At 51.9% G+C, this 19398-nt stretch overlaps 1 protein-coding gene across 1 annotated transcript in view; it reads right to left on the bottom strand.

Moving 5' to 3' along the window:
• si:dkey-246i14.3 (ephrin A4) overlaps positions 1–19398 on the bottom strand; it is a 42120-nt gene that overhangs the window by 8437 nt on the left and 14285 nt on the right. The window contains 3 exon segments of the mRNA XM_047016958.1: positions 8994–9042; positions 9045–9064; positions 10833–11131. Coding sequence (XP_046872914.1) covers positions 8994–9042; positions 9045–9064; positions 10833–11131 — 368 coding nt within the window.

The raw sequence follows: 19398 nt of genomic DNA on the forward strand, positions 1-19398 counted from the left end.
TGGAGAGACTGTGGAGATGGAGAGAGAGACTGTGGAGAGACTGTGGAGATGGAGAGAGAGACTGTGGAGAGACTGTGGAGATGGAGAGAGAGACTGTGGAGAGACTGTGGAGATGGTGAGAGAGACTGTGGAGAGACTGTGGAGATGGAGAGAGAGACTGTGGAGAGACTGTGGAGATGGAGAGAGAGACTGTGGAGAGACTGTGGAGATGGAGAGAGAGACTGTGGAGAGACTGTGGAGATGGAGAGAGAGACTGTGGAGAGACTGTGGAGATGGAGAGAGAGACTGTGGAGATGGAGAGAGAGACTGTGGAGATGGAGAGAGAGACTGTGGAGAGACTGTGGAGATGGAGAGAGAGACTGTGGAGAGACTGTGGAGATGGAGAGAGAGACTGTGGAGATGGAGAGAGAGACTGTGGACTGTGGAGAGAGAGAGACTGTGGAGATGGAGAGAGAGACTGTGGAGATGGAGAGAGAGAGACTGTGGAGAGAGAGACTGTGGAGATGGAGAGAGAGACTGTGGAGAGAGAGACTGTGGAGATGGAGAGAGAGACTGTGGAGATGTGGAGAGAGAGACTGTGGAGAGAGAGACTGTGGAGATGGAGAGAGAGACTGTGGAGTGGAGAGAGAGACTGTGGAGATGGAGAGAGAGACTGTGGAGATGGAGAGAGAGACTGTGGAGAGACTGTGGAGATGGAGAGAGAGTCTGTGGAGAGACTGTGGAGATGGAGAGAGAGACTGTGGAGAGACTGTGGAGATGGAGAGAGAGACTGTGGAGAGACTGTGGAGATGGAGAGAGAGACTGTGGAGAGACTGTGGAGATGGAGAGAGAGACTGTGGAGAGACTGTGGAGATGGAGAGAGAGAGAGACTGTGGAGAGACTGTGGAGATGGAGAGAGAGACTGTGGAGAGACTGTGGAGATGGAGAGAGAGACTGTGGAGAGACTGTGGAGATGGAGAGAGAGACTGTGGAGAGACTGTGGAGATGGAGAGAGAGACTGTGGAGAGACTGTGGAGATGGAGAGAGAGACTGTGGAGAGACTGTGGAGATGGAGAGAGAGACTGTGGAGAGACTGTGGAGATGGAGAGAGAGACTGTGGAGATGGAGAGAGAGAGATGGAGAGAGAGACTGTGGAGATGGAGAGAGAGAGACTGTGGAGATGGAGAGAGAGACTGTGGAGAGACTGTGGAGATGGAGAGAGAGACTGTGGAGAGACTGTGGAGATGGAGAGAGAGACTGTGGAGAGACTGTGGAGATGGAGAGAGAGACTGTGGAGAGACTGTGGAGATGGAGAGAGAGACTGTGGAGAGACTGTGGAGATGGAGAGAGAGACTGTGGAGAGACTGTGGAGATGGAGAGAGAGACTGTGGAGAGACTGTGGAGATGGAGAGAGAGACTGAGGAGATGGAGAGAGAGACTGTGGAGATGGAGACTGTGGAGATGGAGAGAGAGACTGTGGAGATGGAGAGAGAGACTGTGGAGAGAGAGACTGTGGAGATGGAGAGAGAGACTGTGGAGAGAGAGACTGTGGAGATGGAGAGAGAGACTGTGGAGATGGAGAGAGAGACTGTGGAGAGAGAGACTGTGGAGAGAGAGACTGTGGAGATGGAGAGAGAGACTGTGGAGAGACAGACTGTGGAGATGGAGAGAGAGACTGTGGAGATGGAGAGAGAGACTGTGGAGATGGGAGAGAGAGACTGTGGAGATGGAGAGAGAGACTGTGGAGAGACTGTGGAGATGGAGAGAGAGACTGTGGAGATGGAGAGAGAGACTGTGGAGAGAGAGACTGTGGAGATGGAGAGAGAGACTGTGGAGATGGAGAGAGAGACTGTGGAGATGGAGAGAGAGACTGTGGAGAGACTGTGGAGATGGAGAGAGAGACTGTGGAGAGACTGTGGAGATGGAGAGAGAGACTGTGGAGAGACTGTGGAGATGGAGAGAGAGACTGTGGAGATGGAGAGATAGACTGTGGAGAGACTGTGGAGATGGAGAGAGAGACTGTGGAGAGACTGTGGAGATGGAGAGAGAGACTGTGGAGATGGAGAGAGAGACTGTGGAGAGACTGTGGAGATGGAGAGAGAGACTGTGGAGAGACTGTGGAGATGGAGAGAGAGACTGTGGAGAGACTGTGGAGATGGAGAGAGAGACTGTGGAGATGGAGAGAGACTGTGGAGAGACTGTGGAGATGGAGAGAGAGACTGTGGAGATGGAGAGAGAGACTGTGGAGGAGAGACTGTGGAGATGGAGAGAGAGACTGTGGAGAGACTGTGGAGATGGAGAGAGAGACTGTGGAGATGGAGAGAGAGACTGTGGAGATGGAGAGAGAGAGACTGTGGAGATGGAGAGAGAGACTGTGGAGAGACTGTGGAGATGGAGAGAGAGACTGTGGAGAGACTGTGGAGATGGAGAGAGAGACTGTGGAGAGACTGTGGAGATGGAGAGAGAGACTGTGGAGAGACTGTGGAGATGGAGAGAGAGACTGTGGAGAGACTGTGGAGATGGAGAGAGAGACTGTGGAGAGACTGTGGAGATGGTGAGAGAGACTGTGGAGAGACTGTGGAGATGGAGAGAGAGACTGTGGAGAGACTGTGGAGATGGAGAGAGAGACTGTGGAGAGACTGTGGAGATGGAGAGAGAGACTGTGGAGAGACTGTGGAGATGGAGAGAGAGACTGTGGAGAGACTGTGGAGATGGAGAGAGAGACTGTGGAGATGGAGAGAGAGACTGTGGAGATGGAGAGAGAGACTGTGGAGAGACTGTGGAGATGGAGAGAGAGACTGTGGAGAGACTGTGGAGATGGAGAGAGAGACTGTGGAGATGGAGAGAGAGACTGTGGAGAGAGAGACTGTGGAGATGGAGAGAGAGACTGTGGAGATGGAGAGAGAGACTGTGGAGAGAGAGACTGTGGAGATGGAGAGAGAGACTGTGGAGAGAGAGACTGTGGAGATGGAGAGAGAGACTGTGGAGATGGAGAGAGAGACTGTGGAGAGAGAGACTGTGGAGATGGAGAGAGAGACTGTGGAGAGAGAGACTGTGGAGATGGAGAGAGAGACTGTGGAGATGGAGAGAGAGACTGTGGAGAGACTGTGGAGATGGAGAGAGAGTCTGTGGAGAGACTGTGGAGATGGAGAGAGAGACTGTGGAGAGACTGTGGAGATGGAGAGAGAGACTGTGGAGAGACTGTGGAGATGGAGAGAGAGACTGTGGAGAGACTGTGGAGATGGAGAGAGAGACTGTGGAGAGACTGTGGAGATGGAGAGAGAGACTGTGGAGAGACTGTGGAGATGGAGAGAGAGACTGTGGAGATGGAGAGAGAGACTGTGGAGAGACTGTGGAGATGGAGAGAGAGACTGTGGAGAGACTGTGGAGATGGGAGAGAGAGGACTGTGGAGATGGAGAGAGAGACTGTGGAGATGGAGAGAGAGAGACTGTGGAGATGGAGAGAGAGACTGTGGAGAGACTGTGGAGATGGAGAGAGAGACTGTGGAGAGACTGTGGAGATGGAGAGAGAGACTGTGGAGAGACTGTGGAGATGGAGAGAGAGACTGTGGAGAGACTGTGGAGATGGAGAGAGAGACTGTGGAGAGACTGTGGAGATGGAGAGAGAGACTGTGGAGAGACTGTGGAGATGGAGAGAGAGACTGTGGAGAGACTGTGGAGATGGAGAGAGAGACTGTGGAGAGACTGTGGAGATGGAGAGAGAGACTGAGGAGATGGAGAGAGAGACTGTGGAGATGGAGACTGTGGAGATGGAGAGAGAGACTGTGGAGATGGAGAGAGAGGACTGTGGAGAGAGAGACTGTGGAGATGGAGAGAGAGACTGTGGAGAGAGAGACTGTGGAGATGGAGAGAGAGACTGTGGAGATGGAGAGAGAGACTGTGGAGAGAGAGACTGTGGAGATGGAGAGAGAGACTGTGGAGATGGAGAGAGAGACTGTGGAGAGACTGTGGAGATGGAGAGAGAGACTGTGGAGAGACTGTGGAGATGGAGAGAGAGAGACTGTGGAGATGGAGAGAGAGACTGTGGAGATGGAGAGAGAGACTGTGGAGATGGAGAGAGAGACTGTGGAGATGGAGAGAGAGACTGTGGAGAGACTGTGGAGATGGAGAGAGAGACTGTGGAGAGACTGTGGAGATGGAGAGAGAGACTGTGGAGAGACTGTGGAGATGGAGAGAGAGACTGTGGAGATGGAGAGATAGACTGTGGAGAGACTGTGGAGATGGAGAGAGAGACTGTGGAGAGACTGTGGAGATGGAGAGAGAGACTGTGGAGATGGAGAGAGAGACTGTGGAGAGACTGTGGAGATGGAGAGAGAGACTGTGGAGAGACTGTGGAGATGGAGAGAGAGACTGTGGAGATTGGAGAGAGACTGTGGAGAGACTGTGGAGATGGAGAGAGAGACTGTGGAGAGAGAGACTGTGGAGATGGAGAGAGAGACTGTGGAGAGACAGACTGTGGAGATGGAGAGAGAGACTGTGGAGATGGAGAGAGAGACTGTGGAGAGAGAGACTGTGGAGATGGAGACAGAGACTGTGGAGATGGAGAGAGAGACTGTGGAGATGGAGAGAGAGACTGTGGAGAGAGAGACTGTGGAGATGGAGAGAGAGACTGTGGAGATGGAGAGAGAGACTGTGGAGATGGAGAGAGAGACTGTGGAGATGGAGAGAGAGACTGTGGAGAGAGAGACTGTGGAGATGGAGAGAGAGACTGTGGAGATGGAGAGAGAGACTGTGGAGAGAGAGACTGTGGAGAGAGAGACTGTGGAGATGGAGAGAGAGACTGTGGAGATGGAGAGAGAGACTGTGGAGATGGAGAGAGAGACTGTGGAGATGAAGAGAGAGACTGTGGAGATGGAGAGAGAGACTGTGGAGATGGAGAGAGAGACTGTGGAGATGGAGAGAGAGACTGTGGAGATGGAGAGAGAGACTGTGGAGATGGAGAGAGAGACTGTGGAGATGGAGAGAGAGGACTGTGGAGAGAGAGACTGTGGAGATGGAGAGAGAGACTGTGGAGATGGAGAGAGAGAGACTGTGGAGATGGAGAGAGAGACTGTGGAGATGGAGAGAGAGACTGTGGAGATGGAGAGAGAGACTGTGGAGAGAGAGACTGTGGAGATGGAGAGAGAGACTGTGGAGATGGAGAGAGAGACTGTGGAGAGAGAGACTGTGGAGATGGAGAGAGAGACTGTGGAGAGACAGACTGTGGAGATGGAGAGAGAGACTGTGGAGATGGAGAGAGAGACTGTGGAGAGAGAGACTGTGGAGATGGAGACAGAGACTGTGGAGATGGAGAGAGAGACTGTGGAGATGGAGAGAGAGACTGTGGAGAGAGAGACTGTGGAGATGGAGAGAGAGACTGTGGAGATGGAGAGAGAGACTGTGGAGATGGAGAGAGAGACTGTGGAGATGGAGAGAGAGACTGTGGAGAGAGAGACTGTGGAGATGGAGAGAGAGACTGTGGAGATGGAGAGAGAGACTGTGGAGAGAGAGACTGTGGAGAGAGAGACTGTGGAGATGGAGAGAGAGACTGTGGAGATGGAGAGAGAGACTGTGGAGATGAAGAGAGAGACTGTGGAGATGGAGAGAGAGACTGTGGAGATGGACGAGAGAGACTGTGGAGATGGAGAGAGAGACTGTGGAGATGGAGAGAGAGACTGTGGAGATGGAGAGAGAGACTGTGGAGATGGAGAGAGAGGACTGTGGAGAGAGAGGACTGTGGAGATGGAGAGAGAGACTGTGGAGATGGAGAGAGAGAGACTGTGGAGATGGAGAGAGAGACTGTGGAGATGGAGAGAGAGACTGTGGAGATGGAGAGAGAGACTGTGGAGAGACTGTGGAGATGGAGAGAGAGACTGTGGAGAGACTGTGGAGATGGAGAGAGAGACTGTGGAGAGACTGTGGAGATGGAGAGAGAGACTGTGGAGATGGAGAGAGAGAGACTGTGGAGAGATAGAGACTGTGGAGAGAGAGAGAGAGAGAGAGAGAGAGAGAGAGAGAGAGAGAGAGACAGAGAGAGAGAGAGAGAGAGAGAGAGTGACTTAGTTTGGAGTTTAAACCCAAAATCCCCAACCAGGCTGGCAGAGACCTACTCTACCTGAAGGACAACAGCTACCAACACACACACCACACACACACACACACACACACACACACACACACACACACACACACACACACACACAGGGGGCCTGTCAGATAAAAGGGAACCTCAACAGGAAGGAACCAGAGTGTGTGAGGCGTTACCACAGGGAACACAACAACAGCTGCGCTAAACAACCACTAATGGACAGGCAGAGAGAGAAAGAGAGATCACCTAACTCTCATTCATCTCTCCTTTCATCCATCTCATTCTCTTCCCTCCTCAGATTCATGCGTCCTCATCTCAACACATTGTCAGAACAGCACGCATGCACCGCAGAGAAACAGCACACACACACCGCAGAGAAACAGCACACACACACCGCAGCAGTGGGAGAGTTGGGGAGCAGGAGAAAAGAAAAATCGTTTTTACGTGAAAAAAAAAAAGGAACATATTTTTGCAACCTTGCAAACATTTCTTTCGAAAAGTAGTCAATCTAATCAAACTTTCCACACAAAAGAAGGAATTTGAGTTTCTAACCTTTCTAAAAATAATTATATTTATTATAATTATATTTTTGGAACCTTTCCCCCCTAAAATTGGGGAAAAATATTTTTTTAAATAGAAATAGAAAGTACTGATATTCATGTCGAAGGAATTAAGAAGAGAAAATAAAAGAAAATCAGAAAAATGTTGAAGTAAAGTACTGATACCAGAAAAAATCTGCTTAAGTACAGTAATTATTACTATTTAATTATGAGTATTTATACATCTCTGCCAGAGAGGGATCAGAGATGATAGGGAGGGAGGGATAGTAACAGGAGAAGGAAAGAGAGAGTGACACAGAGAAAGAGAGGCGGGGGGATGTCAGGAAGGAGGGAGAGCCTGTTGAGGACAGAGCCTAGATTAGTCGTGCTCCGCTAGCGACAGATCATAAAGAAGCAGGATGGCAGAGGAGAGGAGACAGAGAGAAGGCAGGATTAGTGCCACTTCAGGAACGACAGAAGACTAGAAAGAGAGAGATAGAGGGGGGTAAAAGACTAACAGAAAAAAGAGGATTCCGGAAATTTAGTCGGGATTAGCATTGGTGAGAAAAAGGGGGGGACGGAGAAGAGATAGAATGAAGAGAATGAGCTCCCAAAAGAGGGAGGAGTTTCCCTGGTCTGATCTGGGAACTGTAGAATACACAGAGGAAACAACACAAACTATTAATTTGTTGATGTTTGAGCTTGTGTGTGTTCTGAATGTAATTTCCATTGATAGGAAAGGCTTAGCATGTCTCAATGTGTTTGAGCTGGACCTTTGCTGAACGCCTTGTGTAAAGGTCAGCATTGTGTTGCTTTTTCCCAACTGATATCTACGGTATCTGTGGTGGTTCTAATGAACGCCAAGGGGATCATTAACATGCAACAATGCCATCAACACAGTCCTCGTCGTTGCTGTAGCAGAGGGACTCTGGTCCTCGACTCTCATCGGAGTAATGTTGGCATTTCAGACGTCATTTGAGATGTTCCAGTTCCAATAGAGCAACAGGAGCGCATGTAAACAAGAGAGAGGGGGGACTGGATTCTGAGGATGTTTGCTTTGAGATTCAACAACATGCTCATCATTCTTATCCTGCTCTCTCAAGCGGAAAAATACTATATCTAAGGTGTACTTCCAAAGTACAAACTGACATCAAAATCCCGTCCTGCTCCCTCCCACAGAGCTGACACCAGGCTGGGGCAGTGCTGCAGGCCAGACCCCTGAAGGCTGCACAGGGATCTGATGGGAATTGGGACAGTCGCTAAAAGACACGCACTTCCTCGAGCTAGCACGCACTCGCTCCCTTTCCCCCTCTCTCTTTCTCTCTACATCGTTCCCTCAACCCCTCTCTCTCTCTCTCTCTCTCCCTCCTCTCTCTCTCTCCTCCCCCCCCCCCCCCCCACCCCCCTGTCTGTACAAGGATTCCCACAGCGACCGGGCAACATTCCCATCCGGAATGGGCAGTTCACTGAACCGGAAGACTAACATTACTGCAGGCGGGCCCTGGGTTAAATCAACTCTGGGAATTCACACAGGGAGAGAGAGAGACTGAGAGAGCAGGGATGGGAAGGGGGGGAAGAGAGGAGAGGAGGTGTCTTTTGACGGGCACCATCTTGAAGCTGTTGAGGTTCTCCAGACAAGAACCCCTGGATAGAGCTACAGGGTGAGACAGCAGTGACATGGTGTGTGTGTGCGTGCAATGATGAGTTAGCATGAGAGAGGCGGCAGCTCCAGAACGACTGCTGCATGGCTGCATGGCTGCACGGCTGCATGGTGAACTGCTGCTTGACAGGAAGACTAGGATGGAGATCCTGCAGCTGCCCCCCAAAACAAAGAGTTTCACACTATGGATGAGCCAAAGGGAGAGGTGCAGACTATGGATGAGCCAAAGGGAGAGGTGCATGTTCTGGAACATTTCAGGGAACAAAGACAGAAATACCAGAGCAGGGAAAGGGCTCGCCTTCATCAGAAAGGTGACGTGCCAAAGAGAAGCTGAGGTCAAAGGAGGTGAACAAACCTGTGTTGCAGAATACTAGGGAGATCAAGACGCACGTTCAAAAACGTTGAGAGAATGAAAAAGAGAGAGGAGGGGTGATGGTGTAGAGAACGATGACAGGAAGAGGGGAAGAAGGGAAGAGGGGAGGAAGGGAGGAGGAAGAGGGGAGGAGGGGAGGAAGGGAGGAGGAAGAGGGGAGGAAGGGAGGAAGAAGAGGGAAGGAGGGGAGGAAGGGAGGAGGAAGAGGGGAGGAGGAAGAGGGGAGGAAGGGAGGAAGGGAGGAGGAAGAGGGGAGGAAGGGAGGAGGAAGAGGGGAGGAAGGGAGGAAGGGAGGAGGAAGAGGGGAGGAAGGGAGGAGGAAGAGGGGAGGACCCCTGAGAGGAGGGCACTCACTGGGCTCACAGCACACACTGACACGCAGCTTCATACAGGGGAGGGGGGGGGGCCTTCATCTGTCGGCAGAGCTAGAGAGAGAGAGACATAGAGAGAGAGAGAGACACATAGAGAGAGAGAGACATAGAGAGAGAGAGACAGAGAGAGAGAGAGAAATAAGTAAATAGGTAAACACACTCTGAATACAACATTAGTAAAAGAAACGTAGCCACACTGGGTGCCTCAGTCCAGACCTAGGTTCAGACCTTGTCTAAAGTTAGGGATTAAGGACTAGGGTAGTGGGACTACAGTTTTGGGACTACAATTCAGACATAATAATCCATCCAGAGAGACTTGGCATTGTTTGCTAGTGTGAGTCTAAGACTGCTAATACAATTACAGTCTCTAACAGCCCTGTTCCATCCCCTAGTCTGAAGCCATTACAGTGCCCCAGTGGTGCAGGCCCATTCAGAACAGCCCAGACACACATTTGGATCAAGCCTATTCTACGCATTATCTCAGTTGTGGACTCAACAGGAACACACACACACACTCATATATATATATACACACACACACACACACACACACACACACACACACGTAGCTCAGTGTGGCAGAATGTGGGGGAGAGTACCATTGTTATTTTCCCATGCCTGGCACTGCACAACCACAATGGCCCAATGTGTGTGTATGTGTGTGTGTATGTGTTTGCGTGTGTGAGAGAGAGCTCTCTCCTGCTTTGACAATGCACCATTGTCCAGCCGACTGCAACAGTAATTTATGTAAAGATTCTTTCTTTCTTTCCCTCCGTCTCATCCCTTCCTCTGGTCGCTCCCTCTTTTCTCTGTCCAACGTGTATTCCTCTCACTCGTCCTCCCTCGAACGCCCCCCCCCCACCCTTCCTCTACTGTCGGACTGTGTCCATCCTCCCTCTCCCTCTCTCCCTCTCTCTCTCTCTCTCTCTCTCTCTCTCTCTCTCCTCTACATCCGTCTGCTTCTCTCTCTCCTTCCTTCTGTCGTTCCTTATTGATCTCCATTTTTTTCCACCCACTCTTTGGTGTCCCTTTGTTTGCCTCTTTGTTCCCCCCCCCCACACCCCCCCCCCCCCCCCTGACTCGCATTCTTTCACTCTCTGATGTTTCGGTGTGTGTCTCCTCCTTGTCTGGACGTAGACCAGAAGTTGAAGTAGAAAAAAAAAAAAAATGTCAACTGATTTTACGGCCAAAAAGACCCACCACCCCTCCTCCCTCCTCCCTCCTCCCTCCGTCCTCCTCCCTCCGTCCTCCTCCTGGTGGTTGGAAACAGATGAGAGGGGCTGAGGGGGGCTGAGGGGGGCTGAGGGAGGCTGAGAGGGGCTGAGGGAGGGGCTGAGGGGGGCTGAGAGGGGCTGAGAGGGGGCTGAGGGAGGCTGAGGGGGGCTGAGGGGGGCTGAGAGGGGCTGAGGGGGGCTGAGGGAGGCTGAGGGAGGCTGAGAGGGGCTGAGGGGGGGCTGAGAGGGGCTGAGGGGGGCGGGGGACCAGCAGAAGGGCCCCTGTTCTCCTTTCGAGTCTCTCTGTAATTCTACGGGTTTAGAGACTTCAAAACATATCTCACTGATATAATCCCACACGCGGATATAGAAAACACATGCTTGCTTACTGGGAACGCTCAAAGCCTAGTCTTCATATATAAAAAGTGTCAGTCAAGCGTTCTTCCACACACACACACACACACTCACACACACACACACACTCACACACACTCACACACACTCACACACACTCACACACTCACACACACTCACACACACTCACACACACTCACACACACACACACACACACTCACACACACTCACACACACTCACACACACACTCACAGCTGTAGTAGTAGTGGTGCCCCGGCAGAAACTCGAAGCCGAGGGAGAAGGGGGTGAAGCGTTGGACCTTCTCTGAGAAGCGCAGCGGTCCGAAGGGGGCGTGGGGGGAGTTGCACTCCCAGCGTTTGATGGCTCCCTTCGTCTCCACGCAGCCCTGGAAGCCTGCCTCCGCCACCAGGTACAGCGCCAGCACCTGGGGCTGGCCTGCAGCGCCACCCTCCTGGCTGGGGTAGTGGGGACAGAAGATGTCCAGGTAGTCATTCAGATTCACCTGGATGGACAGATCGCCTTCTGTTAACCTGAGAGAGGGACAGATAAAGGGTGTGTGGGAGCGAGAGAGAGACAGGGGAGACAGAGAGATAGTGAAAGAGAGAAAGGGGACAGAGGGAGAGAGAGGAAGAGAGAGAGACATTAATGATTAATACACATCAGAACGATCCCACATTATCTCTGTCAGATTCCCAGAAAGGGAGGGAGTGAGGGGGGGAGATTTATAGGTGCTCTATTTTACTACAGGCCTGGAGGAGGGAGGAGACAGGAAGAGATGGATGGATGGCCCATCAATATTCCACCTAACGATTCCAAGGTATGATGAAGTAGCAGTGTGTGTGTGTTATTTGTTTTGAGATCTGATACTCAGAAACGATACAGTGACACTGCTAAGCAAAGCAACAGAGAGACACAGAGAGAGACAGAGAGAGAGAGAGAGAGAGAGAGACAGAGAGAGAGAGACGGAGGGAGGGAGAAATGTGAAGACACGGGACAACAGTAATTCTTCATATATGCTTATTAAGGATCTGCAAGAGAACAGAGTACACACACACACAAGGGCCCCTAGTCAGGCCTGACTAGTTTTAGGCTAAATAACATTGGGGCCAGGCATCAGCCATTAGCCTCTGCAGTGCTGAGGATGTGGGGTGAACAGCACAGCAGAGGAGCAAACGGTAAACTTTCCTCAAGAGAGAGAGAGACAGAGAGAGAGAGAGACAGAGAGAGAGCCAGGTCATATGTCTAGACGACTGCCTCATGCCTGCTCCTGTCCAGTGTTTCTTTGTCCCAGCTCCCCAGACAGACAGGAGAGAAGCATCGAGGACAGTGAGACAAGAGAGAGAGGCATCGAGGTCAAGGAGACAGGAGAGAGAAGCATCGAGGACAGGGAGACAGGAGAGAGAAGCATCAAGGACAAGGAGACAGGAGAGATAAGCATCGAGGACAGGGAGACAGGAGAGAGAAGCATCGAGGACAAGGAGACAGGAGAGAGAAGCATCGATTACAGGGAGACAGGAGAGAGAAGCATCGAGGACAAGGAGACAGGAGAGAAGCATCGATTACAGGGAGACAGGAGAGAGAAGCATCGAGGACAAGGAGACAGGAGAGAAGCATTGAGGACGAGGAGACAGGAGAGAAGCATCGAGGACGAGGAGACAGGAGAGAGAAGCATCGAGGACAGTGAAACTTCAAGCTACCAGGAGACAGAGGGAGGACTGTAGCACGTGTTGAGACAGAGATTGTACTTTGGGGATAGAGAGAGGGAGAAGTGAAAGGTGAGGGAGAGAAACAGAGGGAAAGTTATAAAGAAGAACGAGGGGTACTGATGAATGGATGAAAAGTGTGTGTGAAAGAGAAAGACAGGTAGGAGAGAAACAGATATGAGAGAGAGATGGGTAGGAGGGAGACAGGTAGTAGAGAGAGATCTGGAAAGGTAAATTAAGGCAGAAGTTAGGGGGGGGGGGTAAAGAAACGGAAAGACAGAAGTAGAGAAAGAGGTTTTATGTTTTAATTAGTGACCCTGGAGAGTCTGAAAACAAACTTAGTAAGAAGAGAGAGAAGAGGAGAGGAAGAGAGGAGGAGAAAGAGAGGAGAGATGGACTTTAATTGGCCTCTTCACCACACTGAGCACAGGAGAGAGGAGAATGGGAGGCTTGACAGAGAGGCGGGGGAGACGGGGAGAGGAGAATGGGAGGCTGGACAGAGAGGCGGGGGAGACGGGGAGAGGTGAGGGAGAGAGAGGACGTGGTGGGGGACAGACAGAGGGAGAGACAGAGGGGGCAGAAAAGACAGGATGGCTGTCTCGTTCAAGTTCAGGTCTGTCAGTGGGAGTCTTTATAGAGGAGCGACAGAGCGAGGGAGGGCAAGAGGAGGAGGGCAGGGAGCCAGTGAAGGATAAAGGAGGGAAAGATGAGGGGGGGAAGTAGCATGGAGAGATGAGGGGGGTAGTAGCATGAAGAGATGAGGGGGGGGACTGGGCTTCAGTTTAGCCGGTGGACAAAGAAAAGAAGACCAAATGAAAAAAGAATCAAATAGAATGCACAGGACATCAGAGGAGATGGAAGGACATGTACGGTAAGACATGACAAGAAGAGAGAGAATAAGATGGATTAACAGAGGAGTGTATCACAGATAGAGAGAGGAAGGGAAAGAGGGAGGAGAATAAAGGATGAAATGAGGGGGTGAATGGGTCACAGAGTCACAGAGAGACAGGAGAGAAGATTGGACACTAGTAGAGTAGGATTAGTAAAACACAGGGAGGTGATAGTGGAACACAGAGAGGTGATAGTGGAACACAGGGAGGTGATAGTGGAACACAGGGAGGTGATAGGGGAACACAGGGAGGTGATAGTGGAACACAGGGAGGTGATAGTGGAACACAGGGAGGTGATAGTGGAACACAGGGAGGTGATAGGGGAACACAGGGAGGTGATAGTGGAACACAGGGAGGTGATAGTGGAACACAGGGAGGTGATAGTGGAACACAGGGAGGTGATAGGGGAACACAGGGAGGTGATAGGGGAACACAGGGAGGTGATAGTGGAACACAGGGAGGTGATAGTGGAACACAGGGAGGTGATAGGGGAACACAGGGAGGTGATAGTGGAACACAGGGAGGTGATAGTGGAACACAGGGAGGTGATAGGGGAACACAGGGAGGTGATAGTGGAACACAGGGAGGTGATAGTGGAACACAGGGAGGTGATAGGGGAACACAGGGAGGTGATAGTGGAACACAGGGAGGTGATAGTGGAACACAGGGAGGTGATAAGGGAACACAGGGAGGGAGGTGATAGTGGAACACAGGGAGGTGATAGTGGAACACAAGGAGGTGATAGGGGAACACAGGGAGGTGATAGTGGAACACAGGGAGGTGATAGGGGAACAGTCTTCAGACAGGCCTGCTGATCCATAGCTGCCTCACTATATTGGTGATCTATCAACAGAAGGGGACAGCATCGACCCCGGATCACTCATTCTGGACACAAACACATGCTGTGCAAACACACACGCACACACCAACACAGCCATGAGTGATCAATACAGTGTGTGTGTGTGTGTGTTCATGCCCCTTCAGGCAACCATATGTAGCAGTATTACATTTTCGCTCTGTGTCGGAGTGACAGACTAACAAAGACTTTCAGTTAATAACATGAAAACACACACACACACACACACACACACACAGCAGTTTTCTCCATGGTTTTGTTATTTTTCTACCTGTGTTCGAGTCAGAGGCGGTGATATATTTAGGTGTGTGTGTGCATGTATGTGACAGTATGTGTGTGACGACAGGTATGTTTACACGGTACACCACCTGGAGAGAGGGTCACTCATCACAACCCCTCTCTCTCCCTCTTTCCCACCCTCTCCACAACCTCTTCTTTCTCCCTCTCTCCCCCCCTCTCCACACCCCTCTTTCTCCCTCTCTCCCCCCTCTCCACAACCTCTTCTTTCTTCGAATCCTCTACTTTCCTCAGGTCTCTATTCAGCCCCTCACTGCCCCCTCTCCTCCACCTTCTCCCCTCCACCCTCACCCCCTCCACCCCCACACCCTCCTCTCCCCCAACCTCGGTCAAACCCATGAGCTCTGGTGGCAATTACAGAGAAAGTGTCAGCGTGTCATCCCCCTCTCCTTCTCTGGGTCGTCTCGTCTCACCTCCTGCCACCTGTCTCCCTCCTCCCCAGCGTCTCTCCTCCTGCCACCTGTCTCCCTCCTCCCCAGCGTCTCTCCTCCTGCCACCTGTCTCCCTCCTCCCCAGCGTCTCTCCTCCTGCCACCTGTCTCCCTCCTCCCCAGCGTCTCTCCTCTTGCCACCTGTCTCCCTCCTCCCCAGCGTCTCTCCTCCTGCCACCTGTCTCCCTCCTCCCCAGCGTCTCTCCTCCTGCCACCTGTCTCCCTCCTCCCCAGCGTCTCTCCTCCTGCCACCTGTCTCCCTCCTCCCCAGCGTCTCTCCCACTGCCTTTCATGCCCTGGTGGGTTGAGGAACTCCCTAATTATACCCAGAATCCTCCTCTCTCGCGAGCTGACCGCCACGCAAAGCAGAGATGACAGAGCAGGGCACCGGGGGACCACTCTAGAACATTCCGGAACGTTCTAGAACAATGTCAGGACAGCCAATCAGGAAGAAAGCACAAAGGAAAACAGGAAGAAGATCCAATTTGTCAGAACACTGGAGAGGGGTGGGGCATGTGTCAAGGGGCATGCACACACACGCTGCATTTAAATGGTACGCTATATATATTTTTTTTTTTTTCCCAGCGTTAAACCACATGCAAGGTGCACATGAGAGGTGGTAAAGGATACATGTGTTTGACAATGACCCCGAATCACTTCTAAATCCTAAATTGGGCAAAATTGATTAGTGCAGTGAGTGAGTTTGTTTGTGTAAAAGTTGTGTGTGAAGCTCATTCAAGAGAGCGAGCGTGCGTGCATGTGCGTGTGCGCGTGTGCGTGTGCGCGTGCGTGTGTGTGTGTAGTGTGTGTGTAGTGTGTGTGTGTGTGTGTAGTGTGTGTGTAGTGTGTGTAGTGTGTGTGTAGTGTGTGTGTGTGTGTGTAGTGTGTGTGTAGTGTGTGTGTAGTGTGTGTGTAGTGTGTGTAGTGTGTGTGTAGTGTGTGTGTGTGTAGTGTTAATCCCATGCAGGACCTTTGATCCTTAATATGAGAGAATAATTAAAGAACCAACAATTCCCCAACACAACGGCAGGAATACAGAGCAGACACACACACACACACACACACACACTTCTGCTGCTTGCTCTGCATACCAACACACACACACACACTTCTGCTGCTTGCTCTGCATACCAACACACACACACACTTCTGCTGCTTGCTCTGCATACCAACACACACACACACACACACACTACACACGCAGTAGTAGTAAGGGCTCTCTCCTGTCCAGGCGCAGCAGACACGTGTCTGCATGAGAACCCAGGGCAGGCAGGAGTAACACACTTCCACACAAGCAGGAAGCAAGCCCCCTTCCTGTCCTGGACACTGTGGAGTTTCAGTCTGAGCCCAGTCATGTGTTCCAGAGGAGGGAGGGAGGGAGGCTGTTTGTCTCAGAGGCTGGGGGGTTGGAGGGCTTGGTGGAGTCCAGAGTCTTCCATGGCTGGTCACAGCACCACCCCCCTCGGCCCCACCCCCCTCGGCCCCACCCCCCTCGGCCCCACCCCCCTCGGCCCCACCCCAGAGGCAGGAAACACTCCACCTTGGTTAGGCGTAGCTCGGCACAGATGGACACCCCCCCCCCCCCTCAGGGTGGAGCTCCTTACAACCTGGTGAAGCCCCGACATGCTAACATGTAAACCAGGATCACAGCCCCCTGCATGAGCCCTGCTCCACCCCAAGCCCCTGTACACACACACACACCCGTCACGCTCAGGGCCTGTGGGGTTCTGGGTAGCTGTACTGGGCCACATGGGGGGGGGGGGGGGGGGCACCTCTGGGTTTGGACTGAGTGAGCTGATCTTCTGATGTAAAGGGGTGAACTCCTAGAATGTTAATTATCGCCCAGCTCTGGCAGCCAATCACAGCAGAGAGCTGGCGGGAGGGGAGGGGCCGGTGAATAATGTGGGAGAAATCTGCAACACAGACTTCATGCAGAGAGGGGTAAAAAGAGACTTCATGCAGAGAGGGGTAAAAAGAGAGCGATAGAAAAAATAAGGAGGGAGAGAACAGAGGAGATGAAGGGGGGAGGGAGGGGGAGGGGGGAGGGAGGGAGGGGGGAAGAACAAAAGAGAGAGAGAGAGAACATTCTTTCCTAAAGGTCTCCATCGCTTCAACGACCTCTCCCTCCACAGGCCATCCCTCCATCACGGAGAGAAAAAGAACCTTCCTGCCCCACTGACAGAGAGAGAGAGAGAGAGAGAGAGAGAGAGAGAGAGAGAGAGAGAGAGAGAGAGAGAGAGACACAGAGAGAGAGAGAGAGAGAGAGACAGAGAGAGAGACAGAGAGAGAGAGAGAGACAGAGACAGAATGAGAAACCAAGACATGGAGAGTTTGAGAGAAACTGAAAATTCAATGCCAAATGATCACTTCTCATCAGCCCTCGAAGTCTCATCAATGTTTCCGACATCCTCAGCCCTTCCCTCTGGATCTGTCGATCTCAAGTGATTTTATATCTGGCCCTCTCTCTCAATCACCACCTCATCAGACAGCCTCACTGGCTTGGTTTCTTCCTCCAGCCATCGCTCATTCCCCCTCCCTCCCCCTCCCTTGTCGCACCACGCCATCCCTCTGTAACCCTGCTGAACAACAATGTGGGCTGGATCTCCCCCCCTCGCCGTGTTCCCAGCTCAGACAGACGTGTTGTGACTAACCTGCTTCTTACTGCCCTCCATGCGCACAAACAAGGACTTACCCCCCACCTCCAACCATCTGGGCCCCCAACCTCCTCCCTCCCCAGCGGGCTGATAAGTCCCTCCACCGCCCAGCCCCACCAGGTCCCATCTCAGACCCTCTCTCACCCCCATCTCAGGCCCTCTAATACTGCCACACAGCCGTCAGCCCCTCTCTTACAGGAAAGGGTCACAATGCTGCTATCTCTTAGCGTGTGCGCGTGTGACAGAGTTTGTGTGGTACTTCCCACACTTCCTTCAGGGATAACAGGAAGTACATCTCTGTTCTGACCCTACTCTGATTTCCTCCTACGCCAGACCTTCTGCTTTCTCTTCCCTTGCTGCTAAACACTTCAATATTGCTGAGGGAAGTAGCATCCGTGTGTGTGTGTGTGTGTGTGTGTGTGGTGTTTGTGTGCACGCGTTCCAATCTTTCATATTTTCTCCATAATGTGGAAATCCTATTTGCTTTAACACTCACACACACACACACACACACATGGATGCTCCTTCCCACAGCAATATTGAAGTGTTTAGATTGTGTGTGTGTGTGTGAGAGGCGGGCTGGCCAGGGGAGTGTCCACAGCTTCACTGAAGCGATTGGTTCCACTTCTACACTGCAGGAGATGCTAAACGACCTTGAGCCTCCTGACCAGTTCACTGTCTGCCTTTCTGCATGTGTGGATCAGTGTGGAGTCTCTCACACACACTCACACACACACCTGCAGACCTCAGGCGATCTCAAACAGAGGTGGTGACAGTGCAGAGCCTATTTTCTGCCTGTTAGGGTCCGGCCCCTGTGTGTGAGGGTGTGTGTGTGAGGGTGTGTGTGTGAGGGTGTGTGTGTGTGAGCGTGTGTGTGAGGGTGTGTGTGTGTGAGGGTGTGTGTGTGAGGGGGTGTGTGTGTGCGTGAGGGTGTGTGTGTGTGTTCTGCAGGGGTCAGCTGTAGCAGCAGGGATGTGTAGAACTGTTCTGTCACCATGACAACCAACACAACTAGTCCAATATTCCTGCTGCCTGGAAGTCCACCCCCCTCTCTCTCTGCTCTGGACGCTCCGTCAGAAGGCCTTTCCATACCGCAGGGTCAAATACACCCTGCATCCTGCATCCTACACCCAGCCCCCTATACCCTACACCCTGCACCCTACACCAACACTGAGATATAAGCAACACCGACCCAAACTCACAGCCAATGTGACAGCAGTCGTTTTCTAGAAGATTCCTCCACACGCTAGAGAGAAGGTGCTAATATAAGACTCTCCCAGCACTGTCCCAAACACACAGCATATCAAATGAGAGCTGTGTCTGTGTGTGTGGGTCTGTGTGTGTGGGTCTGTGTGTGTGGGTCTGTGTGTGTGGGTCTGTGTGTGGGTAAAGGGTACGTAGGGGTGAAATAAGGTCAGTCGTGCTGTTGCCGGGGAGACAACCAATCCAGACCTGGGATTTGAGCCAAGCCCTTGCCTCTGCCCCACCCACTCATCTATCCCTCAATCCTCTCCTCCATCCATCCATCCATCCTCTCCTCCATCCATCCATCCATCCTTTCCTCCCTCCCTCCCTCCGTCCGTTCACTGGACCTCAGAGTAATGAGGGCTTTCTGTGCTTCTGAGCCTAAATACTGGTGTGCTGGAGCCAAACCTGCATATAGCCTAGTTTATATCTTTTATAGTTCTTCAAATACACAAGCACACAGAAGTACGCACAATTACTAGACCTGCTCATTTTCTGAGCGGTGCATGAGCTCATTCAAAGTCCATCACATCATGCAAATGGATGGTGTCTGATGTTGTAGCTTCCAACATCACACACACACACACACACATTCTCCCAGAAACAAGCAGAAGGGGTTTCAAACTCAGGTTTGCTCATCAGTGTGTGACAAGCACTACTCCCCTCCTCTGTGCCCCTGGACACACAGCCAAGCCCACCTGTGAAACTGGGTTAGGGAGGAC

The sequence above is a fragment of the Hypomesus transpacificus genome, unplaced genomic scaffold, assembly GCF_021917145.1.
Source record: "Hypomesus transpacificus isolate Combined female unplaced genomic scaffold, fHypTra1 scaffold_438, whole genome shotgun sequence".
NCBI lineage: Eukaryota > Metazoa > Chordata > Actinopteri > Osmeriformes > Osmeridae > Hypomesus > Hypomesus transpacificus.